General features: G+C 40.6%; 1 protein-coding gene across 1 annotated transcript in view; it reads left to right on the top strand.

Annotated features, from left to right (window-relative positions):
* dscamb (Down syndrome cell adhesion molecule b) overlaps nucleotides 1–24,800 on the top strand; it is a 133,019-nt gene that overhangs the window by 20,924 nt on the left and 87,295 nt on the right. The window contains exons 2-3 of the mRNA XM_029255616.1: nucleotides 7,871–8,188; nucleotides 8,503–8,649. Coding sequence (XP_029111449.1) covers nucleotides 7,871–8,188; nucleotides 8,503–8,649 — 465 coding nt within the window. The remainder of the gene's footprint in view (nucleotides 1–7,870; nucleotides 8,189–8,502; nucleotides 8,650–24,800) is intronic.

The raw sequence follows: 24,800 nt of genomic DNA, 5'->3' as shown, positions 1-24,800 counted from the left end.
ATTTCTTGCTGGATCACATGAACAATAAAACAGTTTGAGTTGAAACTTTTTTTTCCACATTGTATACCAAGTTAAAACAATTTGCAGCAATTCTCAGTATATTTAACCTCATTATTTGTCTGTGTGAATTGCACACAGTCTGGTCTGTCTCCCAGGACTTGTGTGTTTTTAATTTTCTTTGATCTCATCCCCTAGAGGGACAACATATATCGAGTGATCTTGTCTATGCAAGGCCTCGTCTTAGAAGGAGGAGCAAATCTCCTAATCCAATAACTGTTCACAACCTGTTAATTCTATGTTCTTTACCAGGGAATGTAGGCCTGCTGAAGTCCATTGGCCTGGTTCCTCATCAAAAGTTTATACCTCAGAAGACTCCTGGTGGAATATAAAATTAATACCACTAAGTGTTTCTAGTAACTCATATATGTGTAGTGTAGCTATATATTGAGTTTTTATGACTACCCTGACACTTGGAATATAACATACCTATGAAGAAACAATGTAAATGTTGAATTAGTTTCTTAAATATATAAGAATTAACTTAATGAAATGATTTATGTTTGTCCAGTCCCTATATTTATTTTAACTGTTTGGTGGACATTTTTATTAAAAAGAGACTTGCACAGCTGAGCAGAGTATTTCATTGAAGCAGTTCAGGATGTGAAGGTACAGGTACAGCAGCAAGACCCTTTCTGAGATTCTTCACCCAGCAACATCTTGGTCACAAGCTAATAACACTCATTATGCTTCTTGCTCCTGTTTACTCTGTCAACATTGAACATATTTTCTTGCAATTGCAGTTTTTGTTGTTTGTACAGTAAGCTTATACATATTGCAGTTATAGCCAATGGGCCGAACGTGGATGTTATTAATATTTCATTACATCCCTCCTGACCGGTGCACTGTTGATATTTTGTTAAATGCCAGGCATAGTGAAATTTAGTTTGTTGCATTTCAAGGTCTGCAGTTTTCCTCTGTGTTCTTTCAATTGCATGGACTGTACTGGGGGTTTTGGGTGTGCTCAGTCCCTCTGCTGCTGAAAGGTTATAAAGAACAAGAAAGGGGACAGGCAGGGTCAGATGCTAGCCAAGGTGAGCTGAAGGATACTGTGTACTACACTGATTTTAGAGAGAGAGGGAGAGAGAGGGAGAAAGAGAGCAAGACTAATAGAGGGGCGATGCAGATAACCTCCATATCTCCTCCCCCAACACCCCCTGCAGTAAGGACCACTGTGCTATTGTCTGAATGCTCCCCAGCTCTCATCTTCTCCTCCCTTTTTTGTTTGCAAATTTTTTTTTCTTAGGTGAATGTCTTTATATCAGCCCTGACACAGTATACATCCTGGTTTCATTGTCTGAAAAAAACACATCAGCTGCAATGTTGCTGAACCACTTCTTAATTGCCCAGGCATATAAACCTTAATTTGTCTGCGTGGCCAATCCTCTGTCTGTAGTTAATAAAATGATTTGAGAAATATTCTTTGGAATAACACTACATTTTCAAAAGCAAGATTGTGCTTTTTGCGATGGGGTACCCAGTAGTTTTTTTACTACGTGGACATGAAAGTTAAACCCATGGACCACTGTTAAAATTCAATGAAGGCCTTTGAGGTCATACAGCATGTAAAAGAAATCATTTATGAACGCATTATGGATTCAGATCAAGCTTATTTTTTAGTTTATTAGTTGCCTTCCTGCCAGCCAGACCAGTCCTCAAAAATCTCTTGGTGTCCTGACGAGCAGAACATCATCAGAATGGGTCCCTCAGCCTTTGTCAATTTGGTGATGGCCAGGTGGCCTCCTGAAGGGAAAGCCAGCACATAGCTCCCATGGGTCAAATAGGTCTTGTTCCTCTGCGACAGCTTGCCCTTTGTGCAGGCAATTTGAGTCTGGTTTCTGTGGCACTCAAGACGGCCAGCTCTAGTTGATTTGCCCACAAAATTATCAAAATCTTTGACCCGAAGTCTTGGGCCAGAATTTCTCACCTACTGTATGTTCCTTTACTGAAGGCAAACAACAGTCTTTCCCTCTACCCCAGTGGCATTGGTTTGCAGGCTCCTCTATTTTATGCAGTAGGTATTCAGCAGTGAGCATCTTGAGACAAGCAGGCAGAATAATTGTCCTGGGTAGCATTGAATAGGGGCACAAATTATGCGCCCCTCAATGATGAATATGCTGTATGGGTATTCTAAAACATATGTCAAGGTTAAATTTGATTTGAGAACACTCTGGCCTTGATACCATACTGTAGGTTGCCTTATAAGCAGTTTCTTCTCAAGTGATTCAGAATGAGTAAGACCTAGAAGAGGTATGACAGTGATACCTTTTGGCTTGCTAATAATTGTGACAAACTTCTGGTCCAGATGGGAATCTTCATTGTATGGTGGCAGAATAATATCTGTCGGTGTTAAGGAGGGGCACAGTAAGAATCCTTCCTTTCCTTTTTATACTAGCAAAATTGTATCTGGAGATGGCAGCTGTGGGTCTGGTGGAACACTTAGAGAATATGGCTAAGTACTTTACAGTGTATTCAAGTTTGCAGCCAGCTTGCAAAGTGCGGTGATTTTGAATTTGGAGCTGTATTAGTTGTTCTGAAGCAATGGGCCTCAAGTCTGAATGGGCTTCCTAAATGCATGAAACCCAGCACGCAGTTCTGGCTAAGAAGTTACTACTTCACCAGAGTCAAACAGCACTACTGTAGAACTGTAGCTATACCATATACAGTAATATCTCGCCCTACGTCATTTCGTGTTGCGTCGATTTCGACTTTACGTCGGTTTTTTGTTAAATATATATGGAAAAATACAATTCGTTTTCAGTCGGCTGACGCGACTTTATGTCGGTCAGCCGAAAATATAAAAAATTGTTAAAAGCTTAAAAATCACTTAAAAACAATAAAAAAAGTAGAAAATCAAATTAAAGCAAACGTTAAAATATAAAATAGTATACTGTAATCTATAAAATCAATTTAAAGCTTTAAAAAAAAAAAAAATTGTCTTATTTACCTGCCATTTTTTTGGATTTCCTTTTTTCTTTACTTTAGCATTAATTGAAGTGTATACACTTAAGGGGAATGCTTATTAGGGCTTTATAGGGGGTCTAAATTGTTTTTTTAGGGGTTATTTCGTTTTCCGTCGTTTTCCGACTTAAGTCGCGCCCTTTGGAACCAATTAATGACATAGGGCGAGGTATTACTGTATTTGACAATGTGCAGCAGGCCTGTTTTAGGCATCAGCAAGATGCTGAGTTTTATGTCATGAAAGGAGTGGAAGGAGGGTAAACGCGATGGAGGGCACCAGGACAAAAAGGGTGATTGTGATCTTACCTTGGGTTCCCCAGTTGGAAATCCCAACCCCCCACTACCACTCCAGCAGACCCGCTCTCCATAGGACGTTCCAGGTGCCAGTGAAAGAGTGGGCGTGCAACGTTAGTCACTTCCAGGCTGTGGCTCTGTGCGCTGCTCCCAGCTGACAGGTCCATTTATCTGAGATGCTAACGCTGCGCTGGCAATATTGCCTATTAAACTGTGTGTGTGCAAAGTGGCCCCCTTCATCTTCCTTCCCATTCAAAAAAAGCAGACGGAATCTGAATATAGAGCAAACTGGGCCCATCAAAAGCCAGGGATGTGTCCCATGTCGCTTATTGGAGATTTGACAGTGGCACTACTATGTTTTATGCTGTTGTTTCTGACACACCAAATGCTGACTTGATAAAACTGAAGATCATCACTCTCTTTGTGTTCTTATACACCACTCATGCCAAATACTGTGTGTGTGTGTGTGTGTGTGTGTGTGTGTGTGTGTGTATCCTCATTTGCTGAAAAACCACATTGCAATTGTGTCACATCATATCATATTGAACGGCTGGTAGTGTAGTAGTTAAACCTACTGCCCTTGGTCCCTAAAGGTCACAGGTTCAATCTCCACCTCTGCTTGTAGTACCCCTGAGCAACATATTTACTCTATACTGGTCCAGTAAAATTACCCAGCTTTATAAATGGGTAAATAATTGTAGGTATCCTAATATTGTAAGTCGCCCTGGAGAAAAGCATGAGCTAAATGAATAAATGTAAAACATATCACAGCCAAACCAATCATATTACCAGCAGCCAAAGTGACCAAAGTACTTAGTCAAATATTTTGACCCTTTAATTAGCAATTTTCATACATAATTTATTGATTTAACCAGTGACATACGAATACACACATTATCCTATGGTTTTATAGTATCTGTGTGTGTGTGTGTGTGCGCGCGTGTGCTGGAACACACTGAGGTTGGAGACGGCTGTGATTTGAAACCTTGTTATAAATTTATGAAGTGCTAAAATGTTTTATCCCAAGGGTGGAGCTCGCCAGCTGTCACTGGTGAGCTGTTCCGAGGCAGGCAATGAGTCCGAGAGCAACCCGGGGGCCCGGGGCAGACAGAGAGCCAAGCTCAACAATTGGGAAAAATGTACGCCGCTTGGAAACAGAGCGCTCGCCAATTAGCATGAGCTGGAGTGAAGCTAATTGGTCCCACTCCTTTTCGCTAACAAAAACCCACTAGGCACTTACACGCCATTGACAAGCCCACGTTACGTGAATCACTGCTCCAGCATGTTATTTCACTACTGTGAGAACTGAATATCTACGTGCCGCTTTGTAATCTGTTATATGTTAATGGCAATCTTTAGCCTTTCGTGTTTGACATTTGTGTGCTACGGCAATGCAAATCCTCTCTCCGGCTAACATGTAACGCGTGCACTTAAGCGAAGCAGTAACGTTCGTTTTTGTTGCTTTTTGCTTTCATCATTTTAAGTGGCAGTTTAAGATTATGACAAGGCGGTGAAGAGAGGACGTGTTCGATAAGAAGGTGGCCAAAACATTCCGCGAACTTGCTCGCGCCGATTTTGACGTAGATATTCACAGATTTCGCTGTGTGTGTTGAAACGTATAAACTGAGGTGATCGCATTTCCGAAGCGTAACGTTCGCGCCGATGTGTTCCAGCTGAGATGCAGCGCGTCTGTTATGCATAAGGTGTATTAACCTCTCTTCAAGGCAAAGCCAGGAGAAGGCTTTGAACGCTGCGGGGGTGCTTGTGATACGCACTGCCTGCAAAGTCACGGTGACAGCTCTTTTGTTGCTGTTTGCTTCTAGCACCGCAGCTTTCGCCTGCTTATTTCAATTATATTTCCATTATTTCAGAAACTCCTAATGCTGCTGTTTGCCTGGCAGTCTACGGCGCATGTTAAATGCTGCATTTCGTGTTGCGCGTTTCTGGAGATTAAGGTCTCGGGCCCGTAGCTCTCCGGCAAAACCGGTGGGGGTGATTATTTGTCTGCGAAATGAAAACGCTAACTGTCCGGCGGGTGCATCTCTTCAGGATATTTTCCAAACTCCAAGTAAACTTGACAAATTAGAGGCATCCTCACTGAGCTCAGCGCTCCTCTTCCTCACACTCAGCAGTCTACCTGCTGGCAGAAGCTGCTACCTGAGGGCACAATAGTGGGCTGCTGCTTCCCTCATGGCCCTGGGCCCCTGCAGCAGGCGGTTGAGATTCTGCCAGAATGGCATACGCAACCGTCCAGGCAACAGGAGCAGTTCCTCTCATTATTATGGAGGGAGCAGCATTAGCCCCCACCATGTAGGGCTCCTCCATTTTGTGGGTCTTCTTCAGTCGCTCTGCCTAGAATCCTCTTTGGATTCCGCATTGCTCCATCTTCTCCCGGTGATGCACCGCTCCGTATTTTTGCACGCGTTTACCTTTGGCATTAAGAAACGTTTCAAACTTGGGCCACATGTTTCACTTAAATGCCAGAGTGTAACGTTGAAATGTTAAGCGTATGTTGGTGAATGCATCTTCTCTTCCTGTATGTGAGTGTTTAAAAATGCACGGCTGGACAGTTTTGGCACTCTGATCCAAACCGTCTTCGGTTTACTTTGAGCCGTTTTATCGTACAGCGCAGCACGTGGTCTTCTCGTTACAGCTTAATTAACAATACCGTATAAAAGGTGTTCGGCATCAGATATGTGAGGAAATAAAACTGATTTTATAGTGTAACTTCAAGCAACAAAAAAAGATTACACTCCAGATATTTGTATATAACCAAATAGCTAATCATCTTGTTTGCTGTTTTTCATAATCTTAATAGTTACATAAACTAACTTGCCTTAATGTTACTAGATAACGACAGGTACCTAGCGAGGTTAAAGTACTGAGTGCCTGCTAAAAATTTGCAGATATTGGCTGTAGTGGAGTCGTTTTCCTTTTCACACATTTTTTTCCAGGAGTTTTTCAGTACTTGCTGTCTTTCTGATGCAAACCAACTGATCAGTAAAGTTAGCACTCTAGTGTTTTTGGATGGTATCAAGGCAATTCTGTTTAGATAGGTAGTTTTGGGTGAAACTGTGCACGGTGGCACAGCGAGTAGCACTGCTGTCTCAGGGCACCTGCGTGGTGTGAGAGAACGTATTGTAGGTTCGATCCCCGCTCAGTCTGCGTGGAGTTTGCATGTTCTTCCCGTGTCTGCGTGGGTTTCCTCTAGGTGCTCTGGTTTCCTTCCACAGTCCAAAGACATGCTGTTCAGGTTCCCCCATAGTGTGTGAGTGACAGAGAGAGTGTGTTTGTGTGTTCCACTGATGTATGGATGAGTGACCCAGTGTATGTAGTGTATCTAGCAGTGTAAGTCACCGCGGTGAATAAAGTGTGAGGGGTGATAACACTATCCATCGTAAGTCGCTTTGGAGAAAAGTGTCTGCTAAATAAATAAATTTAATGTAAAATTACAGGTGGTTCCTGACTTACAAAGGTGAGCTAGCGATTGCTGTTCAACAGATACCGTACTTCAAATTTTGAATTTTGATTTTTTCCCGGGCAAGCGATATGCTGTGTGATACTCTCTCGCGATGCTGGGCAGCGGCAGTGATCCGCATCTCCCAGTCTGTCACGTCGAGGTGTGTATTTGACGCATTAAATGCATTTTCGACTTACGTTATTTTTGACTTACGATGGGTTTTACGGAACGCAACCCCGTTGTAAGTCGGGGACCACCTGTATAGAAACTGAATTTTTTTAAAAAAAACTTTTTGACAGGTGTGCTTTAATCATGCAATTCTTTTCTTGCAGTAACCTGTAAAACCGCTACATTTTATTGATAACGTTCATATTTCATTTGAAGTCCCTTAAAAAATCAAGCTTCTCCATTATATTTTCAAAAAAATCAAAGCTCTGTCATAAAATTTGCTTCCAGTGTGCCTTTTGACTGGTTTCCCATGATACTTTGGAGTTTGTGGTGCTGGGTTTTCAAAAACCCATCCTCAGACCTCTTGTAGTACTGAATGAACTGCCTCACTTTCCATTGTACTTTCCAGAACATTCAGATTTTACTGTTAGTGAGAGACCATTTTGAGAGGCTGTTTTCGCCGCTATGCCTGTTTTAGCAAGTATCAATGCAGCATTCAAATATAAAGTGGCATGACACACTACCATTACCGTGGAATTGCAAATGATTTTTCTGACTTCACTGGCAGCACCTCTACTGGATGCCAAAGTTCTTTTTGTGGTATGCACTTAAATAAAAAAAAATGTGCTAGTTAAATTACTAATACAATTGTCAGTCAAATGTGTGTGCTATAACAGAGCACCCATTTGCACCTAGATTGTATACTTAATATACCAGAACTGAAGGTTTCAGTGTGAAACAAAGCACAAAGGAAGTCAGAGATATGTAATGCAGCTCATTTCTGTGTTTATAAATCAAATATTTACAAAACTAAAAGTCAAATATACACTATTGTTGCATTAACAGCATGCCTCTCAAAAATCTGCAAAGAATGAATATTGTTTCCCCACAGAGTTTAGGTAATAATTTGTTTTTTTCTTTGTTTTGCAGTTTTCAGTGAAGATCTACATTCCAGCTTATATTTTGTCAATGCATCTCTGCAAGAGGTAGTGTTCGCCAGCACCACAGGGACCCTGGTCCCCTGTCCCGCGGCGGGCGTGCCCCCAGCAACGCTGCGCTGGTACCTTGCCACAGGAGAGGAGATCTATGATGTTCCAGGGATCCGCCACGTGCACCCCAATGGCACTCTCCAGATCTTCCATTTCCCCCCTTCAAGCTTTAGCAACTTAATTCATGATAACACATACTATTGCACAGCTCAGAATCCTTCAGGGAAAATTAGAAGCCAAGATGTTCATATTAAGGCCGGTGAGTGTCAGGCTTTCTTCTTGTTTTCTGGTCAGAAATTCAGCATGAGTAATGTCAAAATTTACAATGGCATAACCCTGGTGATATTGCTTGTACATATCCCCTCATTCCATTTTTTATAGACTTATACACTACAGAGTGGATTTTTGCATTATTTCTATGAACTGTAATGTATTATTAAATCATTCTGTTGTTCTATTAAACAAAGTAAGATACAAATGTTCCCAAAACAGACTAACTTGTTTATTGTTTGTCAAGTGTTTTGTCACTAGTGGAGCACTGGATCCTCTCACTTGTTTCTGCTGTCTATGCAGTCTTACGGGAGCCCTACACGGTCCGTGTGGAGGACCAGAAAGCCATGAGAGGCAATGTGGCGGTCTTCAAGTGCATTATCCCCGCCTCGGTGGAGGCCTATGTCACTGTTGTATCGTGGGACAAAGACACAGTCTCGCTTGTCTCAGGTAAGTTGCTGTGTGACTTTGGCACACCCTAAGTGGCTTTGCGGTTTCAAACCGACCAGGACTCCCACCTCCCAGGTATTGAACCTGCAGTTGTCCACCGTTCTATGGACTTCGTCACAGTTACGTTGGTCTCTTTCTGCAGCTGTGCTTTCATGCAGACTTTTATGTCAGGATGTCACATTCAGTTTTGCTATGCGATCTCCCTTGGTCCTCTCTTGCTTCTGCTTGACCACTTTGAAGGTGGGCACCACCATTGCTCCAAGTAGTATATGTTGGAGGTTCCAGCCTCAATGTTCTTCTTCAGCGCTTGGTGCAAAAAATTTGCATTGTGAGGGAGAACATAACTGAAAAATTTTGTTTTCAGTTCATTGCATTTTGTCCTGGTTTGCTCAGTGTCTGTATTACATCGGTGTAGACATGTTGCTCACTAATGCCTTTGGTGGGCAGAAGGGATTGTGGACTGTGCAAATCAACACATTTCAAACGCTTTTTGAAATTGAGGAAAGGATGTCATGTGCAGTTTGGTTCCACTTCTATTGGTATTATGGTTGCCTTCATCTTGGGATCCAACAAAACATTGTTTGTGACAGGAACACGTTATTTTTAATGCCATAAGATGCAGATGATCTGCTGAAAGAAGGAAAGTTTCCTACAGTTTCTACCAGACAAGTTTTGTTTTCAAAACCCTTCCTTTTAATAGAGAATCTCCAAGAATGCGCACACATTTTTTCCTGAAATAATGCTGACTGGTGAGTTTAATGTTTAGATATGTCTCATTGTGAAACAGTCGCACACGAGATTCACTGTGTACATTATACTATTTTTTCATTTCCTGTATATCATTTTTAGTACAGGTTCAATACTGATTGTGCAAAAGCTTCCAGATATAATTTAGAAGACAGAACATGAGGAGTGACGTATAGCTGTGGATACTACAGCTCCTTCTGTGGTGTTGGGTCTGTGTTCTGACTGACTCACCTGCTTGTGGAAGGATGGGCAATACACCCCTCATTGTCGTAGTCCTTCCTGCACCAGCTAGCAGAGGTTAAAGCTTGTCTCACCGAACCGTCACCTCACCCCAACAACCTCACCTCGGTGAGTGCAAAGTTTGTTGACCAGCTCTTTATTGACCCAATTCCACCCTTGTGGGAGCCATTGAGTGCAGGTTGATAATTCACATGAGTGAAATGGAGTGCTCTTTTTCAATTGAACCCCCTCCGTCCTTGTACCTTACCACCCTCCCTTTCCTCTATCGACAGCCCCACAAGAGTGATTTTACTTCATATGGTGCATTTAACAAACTCAATATACAGATTGATGGCATTAGTGGATAGAGGGCAAATGCTGGCGGTTTATTTTTGTTTAGAGTTTTTCTTGTGAAGCACAGGGATCTCTATTTGAATATATAGCAATTTTTTATTCCTTAGAATTGGATTTGCTTTTTGATGTCTTGCTTGGGTCAGTGGGGAATTTTATTGAGTTTTTGAATTATCTACCATTTATTCCTTTATTTAATGTTTCTTGATATGGAATTTACATTTCAAGCATGTTTCTATATTACGAATACATTTGTCAGTGATTTTTTATGTAAGACAAAACTCAGTTTGAACTGATTTTTTTTTTTGTTCTTGAGATCACTTGCCAGAAATATTACTGTTGTGTAACAGCAAAAGTGAAGTGGAATTCTTATAGTGAGCTGCACATTTTAGAAGGTCATCTTAAAAGCTAGAAGAATAGCCTCTTGCCAAAATGTTTTCATTTCATGTTCAAAAGCCAATGTCTGCAATCAATACATTTCAAGAGTGATGACTGGGTGTCATAATGAGTAACCATGGAAATGATGCCCTTCTTACTTTGATGTGCATCACAGTTGAAATACAAGAAAGGAATTTTTTGTTAGTTTTTTTGGAAACCATTTGTTTGTGCCATTTTAAGATCCAGATTTTTCTGTGTCTAATACCTATGCAATTTTAATGTCATTAAGTGTTTTTTTTTGCAACTTGCTTTTGTGTGCAGGTGGTCTTCCACTTATGACAGAGTCTACATGAGTATACAAATGGAAATACAAAGTCGATTTTGTTATTAGTAGAAAATCCTGGCTCCTTCTATTATGTAAACCATATGGATATATATGTGCAATTAACATGCGTAAATTTTCCGTTGTATATCAACTTTGTAATATTTTTCAGTAATTTTAAGCATTATTCATTTTAAAATAATACTAATATACAATAATAATAAATAGATACATTGAAGTAATTATAAAATTAAATAAAATACAGGTCATTATTTATGAATACTGTAGTTAAAACTGTGCAGTATGCATTACTGAATACACACACACACACACACACACACACATTTTCAGAACCGCTTGTCCCATATGGGGTCGTGGGGAACCAGAGCCTACCCGGTAACACAGGGCGTAAGGCCGGACGGGGAGGGGACACACCCAGGACGGGACACCAGTCCGTCGCAAGGCACCCCAAGCGGGACTCGAACCCCAGACCCACTGGAAAGCAGGACCGTGGTCCAACCCACTGCGCCACTACACCCCCTGCATTACTGAATAACGAATACTAATTTTTTTGGCAGCACCGCCAGCCAATGTTATTATACAGATGACAGATTGCTCATTGTTAGATGTTATGGCTAAATGTCTAAATTTGAAAATATAATGCAGTATTAATTAATGGGAAGGGCTTTGTAAGTCCAATTGGTTGTAACTCGCATATGTCATAACTCAAGGTATTTGCAAAGGGCAGTAGCATTTACCTCATACTGTGTTACTGGAGTAATAGCCCATTTAAAGCCTTCAGATCACTTACTCTTTCAGCAGTTAATTTTCTTTCCATGCTACATATTTTATGTCAGCTGTATTTCAATTTGTGAACAAACACACTTTTGTGGGTACTCTTTGGAGGTAATGTTTATACTTTACTGTTTACTGTTTTCCGTTTTGTGTAAGATGAACTTGTTAAGTGTGGTTCTTAAAGCACACTGTGTGCTTACTGATATAGTCCTGTGACTGAAACTCATGGCAGACTGACCCCTGTGCTGGTGAGTAGTCACTATGCTGGCCCATGTTTTAAATGTTTCACTATAGAAAAACGAGAGGAGGGGACTGAACGAGAGCATTCGGTCTCAAGAGGCACAGAATAAAGTTATTCAACCTCCAAGATAAATAAATAATTTGCAGTTTTTTTCTTAATTTTTTTTTTTTTTTTACTGAGCACTGTCCTTACCTCTTTCAAAGTGCACCAGGACCTGACCCACTTTGTACTTAGTGAAGCAAGAGCTAGTTTGATGCCATGCTCGCAAAAGCTACATGGGATGGTTCCACCTCATTCAGCTCTGTAGACTGCAGGAGGGTTATAAATAAAGAAACATGTACATATGTGTACAACTGCAAAAAAAAAAAAAATGCTGCAGAGATACTGACAGGAGCAACTTGCATTCAGTTTGTGACAACTGCACTTGTGCATTTGACCCCTACGCACAATGACATGCAAATTGTAGTGTCTACCAATGGTTCCTGCTCCTACGCTGTCTGAGTCATATAAAGGGTTAAATCGCTGTTGTGAAGTGTTTTCAGTGAAGTGTTCTCTCAGACCCTTTTAAAGCTGGCGTATAGTCATTTTCATTGTCAGATATATAGAGGCCTAAGAGAAGCTTTGAATGAGAAAAAGTTGTGATTTTATAGAGAATTGTTCAGCCAGACTTCACATTCATTACCTTCTCCTGTACAGCATAGCAGTCAATACTGCTGCTTCTCCAGTTACCATTTGGTCAGCATCCATGAAGTTATTCATTCATTGTTATGACAGATTTTATTATTGGACAGCACCTTAGCTGTGTTAGAATGACATTAGACAGGGATACACACACAAACACATTGACTGAAACTGCAGCCTAGCCCAGCAACACAGGGCACAAGGCTGGAGGGGGAGGGAACACACCCAGGACAGGATGCCACTCCATCACAAGGCACCCCAAGGGGGACTCAAACCCCAGACCTACCAGAGAGCAGACACAAGCCGAACTCACTGTGCCACTGCACCCTACTGACATGGTTATACTTCATTCATATTATTCTTACCAATAGTTGTAATTTCTGCTAAGCTAAATTTGTGCAGAGATGGAAGCAAAGTCCAAATGATAACTCATCTGTGTTAGTATTCGTTAAGTGATTAGTACCAGCAATACCTTTGCTTTGTCAGAAAAGCACAGAGGCAACATACTTTAAGCCAAAGTTTCAGCCTCATTTTATTGACATCAGTGAAAACAAAAATCAGACATCAGTCCAGATGCAAACAGCATACAGATGAGAACAAAGCTACTCTTCCCACTGTATCTTCTCTACAGTGGCATTATCAGGTGACAGTGCTGCAATGAAGGGTTTAAAACGCTAACTCTTGTCTTCTCAGTTTTTGGTACAGTTGTTCAGAAATAATTAGAATCATTCAAACCTTCAAACTGTATACAGTTAATCAAAAACTCCAGTTTTGTGGCATTTGAACTATCTGAATTAAGATAGTGAGTTAGCTTCATTGTTGATCATTGAAAAATATTTCTTCAGGTTATCCATGTTGCAAAGAAAGTGTAATTACATACTGGGGCAGGTCATAATTAAGTAACGGTGATTGAAAAAGTGAACTTAATTGCAATATGAATTACTTCTCAAAATAAGAACTGCTTAGCAGTTATTTGATGTTTTCAGGCACTATGGAGGAGCAACTCATAAGCCTTAATGGAGTTTGCACCATAGCATTAACCTGTCACACAGACTTAAATTTACCTTTGCTTTTAAAATTCATTACTGCACATGTTTCCTCTGTTCTTCTGATTCTCTTCTTCTTGACAGTAATTACAGGAGGCGGTGGGTGGGGTTGCAGCTCTGTGTGGGATAAAGCATTGTTTTTGCAGATGGACTAGTACAGTGATGCATGTCATTCAGAAAAAAAGATTTCTGTAGAACTTTGGCTTCTCCAGCCTGTGTTCCTCCTTTGTCTGTTAGTCAAGTACAGGCAGACAAGCACTAGACTTCATTGATCAGTGGCACACTATCGAAATTCCTTATGCTAATGAAAAGGAATGTGTGAAAGGGATGTTGTTATTGAGCTGATTCCTTGCAGTGTGCGAATGTGGTGTGATTGTGTGTGACTCCCCTGCAATGCACTGGCATCCCATCCAGGGCGTTCCACACCTGACTTTGTACCGCATGCTTTGAGGATAGGCTCTGGCTTCAATGAAGTCTGCCAAAACCCTGACTTGGACAAGTGATTCATGAAAGTGAGTGATTACCCATTTGTTGGTAATCATGACTGCTGTGTTCATTGACTGTGCTACCAAAATGTATGTACAGAATCTTCAATATAATTTTCACAGTAAAAATTGTCGACATTAAAAAAAAAAAAAAATGTTTTTGTGAACCAATTAACAACATTTAGCACCAGACTGTGGAAAATATGTAACACTCAGTCTGCATTAATGTTTTCCATCATTTCATTTCAAGGGAAAAACAGTCCTACTGCACACAGATTTTCTGTAAGATGCACCTCTTTATTTCTTAGTGGCCTGGGTAGCAAGGGGTCTCAGTATTAAATTCCACCTTATTCAGTATATTTCATATGATTGGTTTTGACTAAATAGTTGCATGCCTCATATTTCTAGATACATACAGTATTTCACAATGTATTCCATTTAATTTTTTTTTTCATTATTACTCTACTTGTCAAAATTAATGTATCTTAATTTTTTTCTCATGAAGGCTTTTGGTTTTCATGGCTTTACTGCTACACATCCACGACACCATACTTCTCTAATTTGATGCTGACTGCTTGACTTTGATCGTGGAGTATAAACTGGCATGGTTTTCTTTTGATTAAGACATATGCTTAATGAAAAATAATTGCTTATTTCCTTTCAACATCATATATACAGAAAAGACCTGTAATAGCAGGTGTTATACCTTTGATGAACCAGAACTGTTTATTTTATAAACTGTTATTGTCTAGTACCTACAAAACTAGGTCACTTTCTGTGGGGGGTCGGGGGGGCAGGGTAGGCGAGGGAATCAGACTGAAATGAATGGGTGATGATTGGTTGGAGGCTGCTGAGCCAAACTCACCTTGATGCGAAGCATTGACATGCTTGCGTTGGGAACGGCTTGGATTGATGCATATGTATGCGTGGGTTGTGTTTAAGTTGAATTTTTTCTAGGGCTGTAAAATCACATTTGCATTTTGAATTTTATATGCCTGACTCTTTTCCCTGTAGAGATGTCTCTTTGTACAGATGCAGAATGAGAAGAACAGAGAGTTCCATAGTGAAATTTGTACCACCATGGACTTCTGTCCTTCATTCATGTCATAGTTAAGACACTACTAACATCATTTAATAAACATATCTGCCTTCGGGGACTTAGTGATGCTAAATGATCCATTTGGAGAGGTAGAGTTACAGGAGTAGCATGTGTTTCACAGTCATTGTTTGTTGACATTTGCAAACATTTGCCAAGCCATTTTGTGCTGTTCACTTTCTAAGCTGGCTCTCTTAGCTTTGCTTGAGGGAAGAGAGTGTCTGCTGCTGCATCATTCCCATTTAATTGTGTGCATCTAATGGGTCTCTCTAGTAAATATCAAAGTTTACAGAGATCTGAACATCCATCCATAGAGTTATCAGTGGCTGTTTTCCCTTCATCATTTTCTTGGGCTTATTCTCTGTTTTAGTTTGGATTTAAAGCCTTGTAATACCAACAAGATGAAATGTAAGAGAGGCAGCCAGACAAACAATGGCATTATTTTTCCTTTTCAAACTAGCATTATTGCTTTGATGCTATTTTGCATTTTCTAATATAGATCCATTGATGGAAAGATGTCTTACAGCAAGCAGGCTAACATGTAACATTCCTCTGAAATGCTCTGCTTGTCCCCTTCAAGAACATTGAAATTAAAATGAAAACAAGGCAGAATTGCTGACTGATGCTACTATCTTTATCTACTTGTGATTGCCAAAGTAAGTGTACACCAATAAGTTTAAAATTTGTTGCTGTACAATTTTCTTTTGTGGTGGATCAGATGATGCTTCTTAAATGGCCTGAACTTCATTTCAACAGTTAGAGATACTGGACAGTGACAGTAGATGTAAGTGTATGATTAGCGTTTGATTTTGGCTTGGAGTCTGGTGGAGAGCTCACATCTGTTATCAGGCAAGGTTGCTGAGCCCCCCCAGTGAGACATCTTTGACAGAAAATATGACATGATGGGGTGGTGGATGGAGTCTATGGGCACAATATGTAGGACAGCTAAATTTTGGGATTTTAATGATATTATTTGTGGTGGAGATAGGGTCTCACTGAGGTGAAGGGGTGATCAAATACTTTCCTCCTGATCTTCTGTTGCATTTATTTTTCCAAATTACACTTTATGATTTTCTATACTTTTGATCATTTCTTGCATGTTACTTGCAGGCATTTTTCACTTTTAGCACTGATGCACTACCACACACTGGTATTCTGGCACTGATGCACTAACAACACACTAAGGTAAAAACATCAATCACTCTTGTACTGCTGACACAGTTGTACAGTATTTCGGAGCCCATGTTTAAGTGTTTTTTCCTTGTCACTATGGGTCAGATCTTAATATTTTGCAGTGAATGAATCTCAGTAAACAAGTATCCCTTCAGCCAGGTTGCCTCCTTAAGAAAAAACACCTAAATGTTTGCATGAGACGGGTACGCAAATAGAAACATGGACTCTGACAAGAGAAGGGAGACAGTGAAAAACGGAGTGTTTGCTGTTACTCGGTGGGGGTAGAAATGGCGTATTCTGGTGCCTAGAGATAGTGCTTTCTCATTAGAACAAACACTCCGGCCTTTCATCTTTTCAAGCTGAAGATTAAGCTGAAGATGTTGGAAGGGGAGCTTTTTTGAAGCATTAAAGCACTAGCATTCTGTGGGTCTGAAGGAGAGGAGGAGTTGACTGTAAGCTGTTTTCTCTCCTCCTTTTCTTCTCCCTCCGCCTCCCTTTTTCTTTCCACATCCCTGTGGCATAAGGATAATTCAGTCAAAATTCAGAAGTGACCTTCTAGGGCCATGCAAGATGCACATCCGCCAAAGAACCTTACTCTGTGACTCCTTATGCTGGCAGTCACTTGTGTGCTATGACCACAGATGAACTTGCTTAACCTCACCCATCACCATACATAGAGAGTTCGTTTCGTAAACTGAAACTGCCTTAATCTGGGGACAATCGACAGCCTTCATCCGTGCTTCTCATTTAGTGATTTGGCTTTCAGGCCACTTTGTTGCATAACTTATTTGGCACTGGGCCCAAGTCAATTTGCTGCCACCTTCAAAACAACCTCTTATTTGGTTTACGCAAATACGAAAACTACCAAACACACCGAATATCAAAAGAATGCTCATTGCTTTTTCAGGGATATTTGTGGGTTATCATAACTATTCTGTAAATGTTCATAAAATCAAAGTTTTTCTTTAGAGTTTCATTTTTTAATTTGATAGATACTTTCCTGAATGACTAAATATCTACCCAACTGTAGGTTTGTTTACACACACACACACAAACACACACACATTTTTAGAACCGCTTGTCCCATACGGGGTTGCGGGGAACCGGAGCCTACCCGGTAACACAGGGCGTAAGGCCGGAGGGGGAGTGGACACACCCAGGACGGGACGCCAGTCTGTTGCAAGGCACCCCAAGTGGGACTCGAACCCCAGACCCACTGAAGAGCAGGACCTGGTCCAACCCACTGCGCCACCGCACCCCCTTAGGTTTGTCTATTAAAGCAATAATAAAAATGCTTATAAGTTACAATCACACTGGTATTTTAAACACTAGGCAAAACTTGTCATGTGAGCTTTTGTTTGTATAATCACGATCACTTGAAAGAGCTTACTGCTGTACTGCTAGTTAGTGAGTTATGGTTGTAGTCAAAAGGGTGCGCAACCACAGAACCCAGTCAAAGAAACAGGCACATTATTGTTTCTTATACCACTGAGGTAAGGTGGTATCTCTTGATGTGACTCCCAGCAAGTGTGATGTTAGGGTAATTTTTCTCACTTCCGTCTGATTCTAAGCAGGAACCGCCCCAGTCTGTCCCCATTCCAGTGTCCTAGGAAAGTGGGAGGAGCAGGGAGAATACAACAATCTCTTTCTCATGCTGCACCACAGCCAGACTCACCTTCAAGCAGAATGCCAACCCTGCCCTTTGCAAAAGCTAGGCTTGCAGATGAGCCACATGCAGCCGCAGTCAGGCTGTGGGTGAGTGAAAAGGCTGTTGGTTGGGGAGTGGAAGGATACAGCAGGGAAGAAAAAAAAGGCATAGAAAAATCAATACATGGGTGCATGAGTCACAGAGCTGCCTAAGAGAATTATGGGAACTTGAGGTGAAGGATGCATTGATGGCTTTGCAGTGCGGAATGTACAAAAGGCATTAGGGGGAGTGTAGGGAACAAGGGCAGAGTGAGACCTTCTAAAGGGGTGAGTACTGCAGAGGTCTGTAGCACTGTTAGGGTTGCAGTACAGGTCTCAAGAGGACCCTTGCCTGTCCTTAGTCATGTTCATGACTTTTTACCAAGCAACTCAGTTCTTCCATATTCATCACAGATGATCCATATATGTCTGTTACTGCTTTTTAAATATTTTTTGTTCAAGATGTTGTGATGGTAGATACCATGGTGAAAAGAAAAGGCACTTAAGCAGTTGTTGCTGTAGTACTGAAAATGTGTGCTTGGTAGATGCTGCAGTAATGAGCTTTCATTTGCCGCAGGCTTTATTTATCTTCTAAATCCAAACGTGGAAATCTGTAGCTCTCATGTTCACTCTGCCTTTTCAGTCCACAGGTGAAATGCATTTGTACTTTTCTGTACTAATTGCAGTTCTAAAGTGTATGCAATGCTTGTTTGTTCATAATCAAAGGAATGTTTTCTTCTCATGTCAATTGAGCGGTTTGAAAGTGTACTTTGAAAGACTTTGCTTATAACTTAGAGGATATGCACTGTAGTGTGAAAATTCAGCCTTTTACATTTTTAACCCAATCTCATCTTTAATAATACATAATTAAATAAAGCAACAACATACATTGGTTGTATTTACACATTGAGTGCACTGACACCTTGCTGTACAAGAACACATGTGAAAGGGAATAACTGATTTTTAGCGAAACCGCTTGGCACTGCCATTTGGCAACATAAAAAGGAAAAAAAAATCAAAGCTACATCAAGGCTTTAAATGGTGCTGTTTACTGATAAATAAGAGCAATATGGTAGTGATTAGACCGTTAGGAATGAAAATGATTTCAGAATGATCTAGAGAGTGTGAGGACTAAGCTTGCCTTAATCTTTAATAAACAGTGATGGGTTTATGGTATGTTGCCGTTTGGCACTGCCAGTTAGAATGGGACTTTTCAAGGCTTATGGATTACTCTGCACTGGTGGACTGGAGCTGAGCCAGGACAGAAATGGCAGAGGTCCAGAAAACAGATTAGAAATAAGCGCGGCAGGAGCTAATTACGGGTGGAACAACCAATTAATTTCCATTTATAAACTCTCGTAGATTCGTGGTTCAGTTAACCGGTGTAGGGAGTAGTGGGCGGTGAGGACGGTGAGGTGTTCTGGTGGTCACAGTGAAGGTGATCATGTAGGTGGTGTGGGTCCATGTTGGAACCCCTGTACGCTCCACAGAAAGGCACTGGGTGAACAGAGCAGAGAAGAAAGCCAACTGTTGGCTCCAACACCCATTCTAGACAACCAAAGTGTTTCTTTTTTCTCATAGTCATCATTAAGATATGGTTTATGGACAGAAAGGAGGTAATGATGACTTGGTGGAGAAGTTATTTGTTGGAATACTTTTTAAAACCCAGGGACTTACCATCGCTAATACCTTCTCTGAGCACCCCGGAATTTGCACAAGTGTCCAGCTGGCAGGTTAACAAGGGCCATTTGAGCTGTTTAACTGTACAAAAGGTGCCAGTTTCTTTTTAAGCAAGTTCTTCTTTGACACAGTGGCCATTTTCTCTTTTTAATTTCACTGTCTTTAAGAAGGTGTGCAGATTGCAAAAGACAGAAACAGATGTTCTTTACATCCCAAGTTCAGATTTAAAAACCTGTAGCTATTGGTATTATTCCTGGTCCTTTTGCACCATTGTTGCAACGTGATAATCGAAGGATGTTTTTCATGTTGGATAAAAGAGTTTTGCTACTTACAAGTATTTTTCAACTTTGCAGATGTTTAGGCAAAATGAGAAACTGACTTGATGCATTTAATTGATTCCCTGTCTTTGTTTTGTGGTTCACGATTCATAATTAAGGCAATTGTCTGGTGTTATGGTTCTACTTACTGTGATTTTCAGGATACTTCTTAAGGGGATTTCACTTATTCTCTTTTACCTTCAATGTTATAGAGGTGCAAGAATGTCAGTTTAGACCAATTCAAGAAGGAGGTGATGATATTCTGTGCTCCGATTGGTGGAAGTCAGTGAAGGTGAATAGGGTGTCAAGTGAATGTTGCCATTATAGCTTGAAAAGCACCAGCCTACTTGAGATCACTATGGCTTCCTGATATTGATAGACAGTCAAGGTTTTGAGGCTCTTCGTGGGTCCTTGACAACAAATGAGTAATTTTTAATTTCATATTACTATGTTCATTCATAGTCTGTATTTTGCTGTTGTATATGTTATTTTGAGTGAGCTAAAATATAAATATATTTGTAAATATAATTGCTCCTATTGTAATGTAACTTGAAACTGTAGTGGGTGTCATCTGGGTGTCATCAATCATAACTTTTGACACAGCTAAATGATCACTGCATTTTGGGCATGTATGGAGCACTTACTGATATTTCTGTGATAAGTTTACATACGTTTTGTATCATACACACAACTACAGTATAAGCAACCTAAATACTGAACTGATCTTCATCACCACCTTCATGATCACCTTTTTTTTCCATCAATTTACACATGGTCCATGGCAAAAGTGTAAAAACTTTGTTTCAAGAACAAATCTTGATTATTAGGCTAAATATAACCTACATTTTACTTGGACATATTTCACCAACTCAACATTTTAATTTGGCCCATACCAATGCAACAGTTTTAGTGCCAAGTCGTGTCAGTTGACCAAACCAAAAAACGGCCTAAGATTCTCAGTGTGTCAATTGTTAATTGCAACCATGACACTGCCCATCTGCTATCATCCTTTGACATGTGACATCAGTACCTTCCTCGGGTGCTCTTTCAACAAAAGGCCATCAGGCTTGCATTAAGCAGAACAGTGTAGATAGGAGCACAAAACTGAAGAATGCTGTATATTTTCCCTCTAGCATTAACCAAACCGCAATAATCAAAAATGTGTGCAGAACATCTTTGGGGCAATTGCTCTTTGAAAACATTTTCTATATTGTAAAGAAATATTTACCAGTTTACGTAAATACTTGTTTATATGGCTTGTGTCAGTGCATAATTATTGTAATTAAAGTGATCTTAATTATTTCATCTGCAATATTTAATGCTTTTATATTTCCGTATTTGTCATCGCACAGTTTGGCATTTATCAGCCAGGCGGCAGTGATGGTTAGAAGCAGTTTTCTTTCTCGCTAATGATGTTGCTGGCAGGGTAATTCCGTCTATTTAAGCAGCATGCTCAGTGGATGAGAGAACTGAATGGCAGTGTCACTATTCACAGCTATTCAGTGTTATATGTGCAATCATCAACAGTTCATGTCACTTCAGTCTCTAAAGTGCTTTGTATCTTTACAGTGAAAAATGTGTTTGGATGCAAACTGTATCAAGTCACCCTCTATAATATGGAAAAAACCTATGATTCCTACATAGTATCTGCACAGTTGAGGAAAGCAACCAGGTAAGCATGGAAATGACTGAGAGAAGGTGATGTAAGGTCATCGTGGATGTGACCCAGGAAGTAGTTATGTTGCTTGATGGGGAGGTGTTATCAGGAGCTTGCTGCTGTGCAAAAGCAAATGGAATTGTTTGGTTTATCTGTACGGGTCCGTCTCCCCGTCTCCATTTTCCCATCACTGCAGCTCGCTCCCTCCCCCAGTCCCTGCCCCGCCACCCTGATGGATGGCTGTGACGTCACTGGGTCGCAATTGGATGGCCGACCTTCAACGGGCCACGATGCAGCCCACAGCTTAGACATCAACACACAAGCTACGGCTGCTCATTGGAGGGGTAGAGGGGTGGGGGTGGGGGCGGATGCTCCTGTGGCGCCCAGCTCTTATCACCTGCGTGCAGCTGCGGACGGCCCTCTGAGGGAGGAGGGGGAGAGAGAGGCATAGAGAGAAAGGGCACTCCTTCCTGCGTCTCTCCTCTTAAGGGCAGCCTTGGGTTGCTCTCAGATTCTGCATCACTCTCATTGTGATGGGAGGGAGGGGAAAGTATAAGGAGAAAAATAAGTCTGACTGTAGTTCTCTCTTCTGGTTGTTCTGTATTTGTACAGGTATCCTTTTGTGTATGTGCTTGTTTTATGTATATTGTGTGTCTAGTTTTATACAAGCATGCGCATAAATATCCATCATCAACAACCACTTGTCCCAAGCGGGGTCGTGGCGAGCTAGAGCTTTACCCGGCAACACAGGGCACAAGGCCGAAGAGGGAGGGGACGCACCCAGTACACGACACCAGTCCATCGTTAGGCACCCCAAGCAGGGCTCGAACCCCAGACCCACTACACAGCAGGTACTGACTGAACCTGCCACACCACCATGTCCCTCTGTGCATATATGTGTATATGAAATATGTATTTTTTCTTCCCTTATTTTCTGCATATTTAAACTGAAAACTTCTTAACATAATTTATATATTTCAGAAATATATTATTTCTAACATAATTATTTTTTTTAAGCATTCTGGGTCAGAAAATAATAAGCCAGTCATTTAACCGTTGCCATACACATGGCTAACATCAGCGCCGAAGAGTATGACAAAAAAATCTTAATGAAGTGGTTTGTAAGTATTGGGAAGCTGGTGACATAGTGGTTAGAGCTGTTGTGTGTGGAACCGTAGATCTGAATCCCACCTCCAGCTGTAATATGCTTGATCAAGGTACGTACTTTAAATTGCAGCAGTAAAAATTTTACAGCTGTATAAGTGCATAATTTACAGTTGTAGGTAGCTTAACATTGTAAGTTGCTTTGGAGAAAAGTGTTAGGTAAATGAATAAATTTGCTAACATGACAGAGTCTGCGTCTGTGGTGTTTCTGTTGTGAAAGCTGGCGCGTTAATTACTGAGTTACAAGAACAAATATTACTTTCACACTTCCTTCATCAACAGACATCTGAAAAAATATCATTCCAGTTTCTAATTTTGCATGGAAGTAGTCCATGTAAGTTGATTTAAATGTTTAACTGAAACCTAATTTTTCAAGATTTTGTATATGCTTCAGAAAAATGAACGTTTCTACATTTACATTAACATTTATTCATTTAGCAGACGCTTGCCTCCAAAGCGATGTACATCTCAGCAAAAATACAAGTTGTGCATTACCTTAGGCGAAAGAGACATAACTGCACACGTATGATTCTTAAGTAAACCTAGTTTGTTTCTTTCCACTTGATGCACCGATGTTCATCGCTCGAGTAGGTGCATAAAACGCAGGATAGCTGAATCCTGATAACCTTCCTACATTTTTTTTAATAAGGTACACAAACATTTACATACAATACAGGAGTAGCAGCTCTGTAAAGCGTAAAATAAAATTTCTAAGAATTACAGACCTCAAGATATAGTTATAAATTTCACACGCATTTTGAAAGGCAATGTACTGTAGTCTATAAAAGCACTCACCACCATGACTTGCTTCTATAAAAACAAATGGTTTATTTAATTGTACATAGATTCAGTGCTTGCTATTCTTAGGCAGTGCAAGTGCTGTACTATTTTAAATAATTAATATGTGGCAAAAACAAACAAGTTATATAATTTCAAACTTTTTTTTTACATAAATAAATGAACCAGGTGTATTAGAAGTATTTTTTTGAAAATTATCTTTTTACTTTGATCAGTGATTTTGAATCTAGTCAATATATAAAAATGATTCAGGGTTGTAATGGTTAAAATATTTTAACAGAAAAATCCTTCTTTACAACCACAGTGAAATGAAAAATACAGAGAAAAGAAAAATCTGAATTGATTTTCCTGTTACTTTCAGCTGTACTTTTTGTTGCCATGGAAACATGGTCAGGTTCCACAGACCTCCTAGGGCAAGAGAAATTGTTGTCTGTTTCTCAAATGTAAATTCTACTTTCAAATAGTTCACCTACATATCAAATAATAGCATTTTCAAGGATATATTCCCGATGCTTAGTTCTCTGGGAAAAGCTGAGTTTTCAGTGTGGGCTTTGTGACTCTGTCCATTGGGCTTTTGTCTACCTGGGTGTGACAATATTCCACGATCATGACAAAGCATAGACTGGGACATGTGTTGGTCAAGTGAATAGGGAAAATGTTCCGAACCTCCCGTACATTTGTAATAGTGAAATTAAGCAACACATTGTAAAAACTTGATTTTTTAAATTTCTCTCCACGGCTGCGGATGTTTGTAACGGTCATTGAGATGTTCATAAAACTGATTTTGAAAGACAAAGACACACACATTTTCAGAACCGCTCATCCCTTACGGGGTCACGGAGCCTACCCGGCAACACAGGGCGTAAGGCCGGAGGGGGAGGGGACACACCCAGGACGGGACGCCAGTCCGTCGCAAGGCACCCCAAGCGGGACTCGAACCCCAGACCCACCAGAGAGCAGGACTGTGGTCCAACCCACTGCGCCACCGCACCCCTTACATAGATAGCTATTTATCCAGGTTACATGCACTTGTATCACAAACCGTGGCACATATACATTCTCAATGGTGAAGAGATCATCGAAAACCAGATAAATCCAGTGAAAGAACATATGGGGTAGTATTGCTAGAAGTGTCTTATGGTGCCTCACAACAGAGATACAGCCCCCTCGGCACATCCCAGCTACTCTGCTTGCGAAGTGGCTTCTGACCATCTGCATGGCTGTCCTGACACCTCTTTTCTTGTATTTGGAGTTCAGTGGGATAGGCTGGCATGTTCCAAAACACAGAAGCAGGTTGTTCAAAAAGAGAGTTGAG

The sequence above is a fragment of the Scleropages formosus genome, chromosome 10 (assembly GCF_900964775.1).
Source record: "Scleropages formosus chromosome 10, fSclFor1.1, whole genome shotgun sequence".
NCBI classification, from domain to species: Eukaryota; Metazoa; Chordata; class Actinopteri; order Osteoglossiformes; family Osteoglossidae; genus Scleropages; species Scleropages formosus.
Note: the sequence above shows the minus strand (reverse complement) of the source record. Positions and strands in the feature narration are given on the sequence as shown.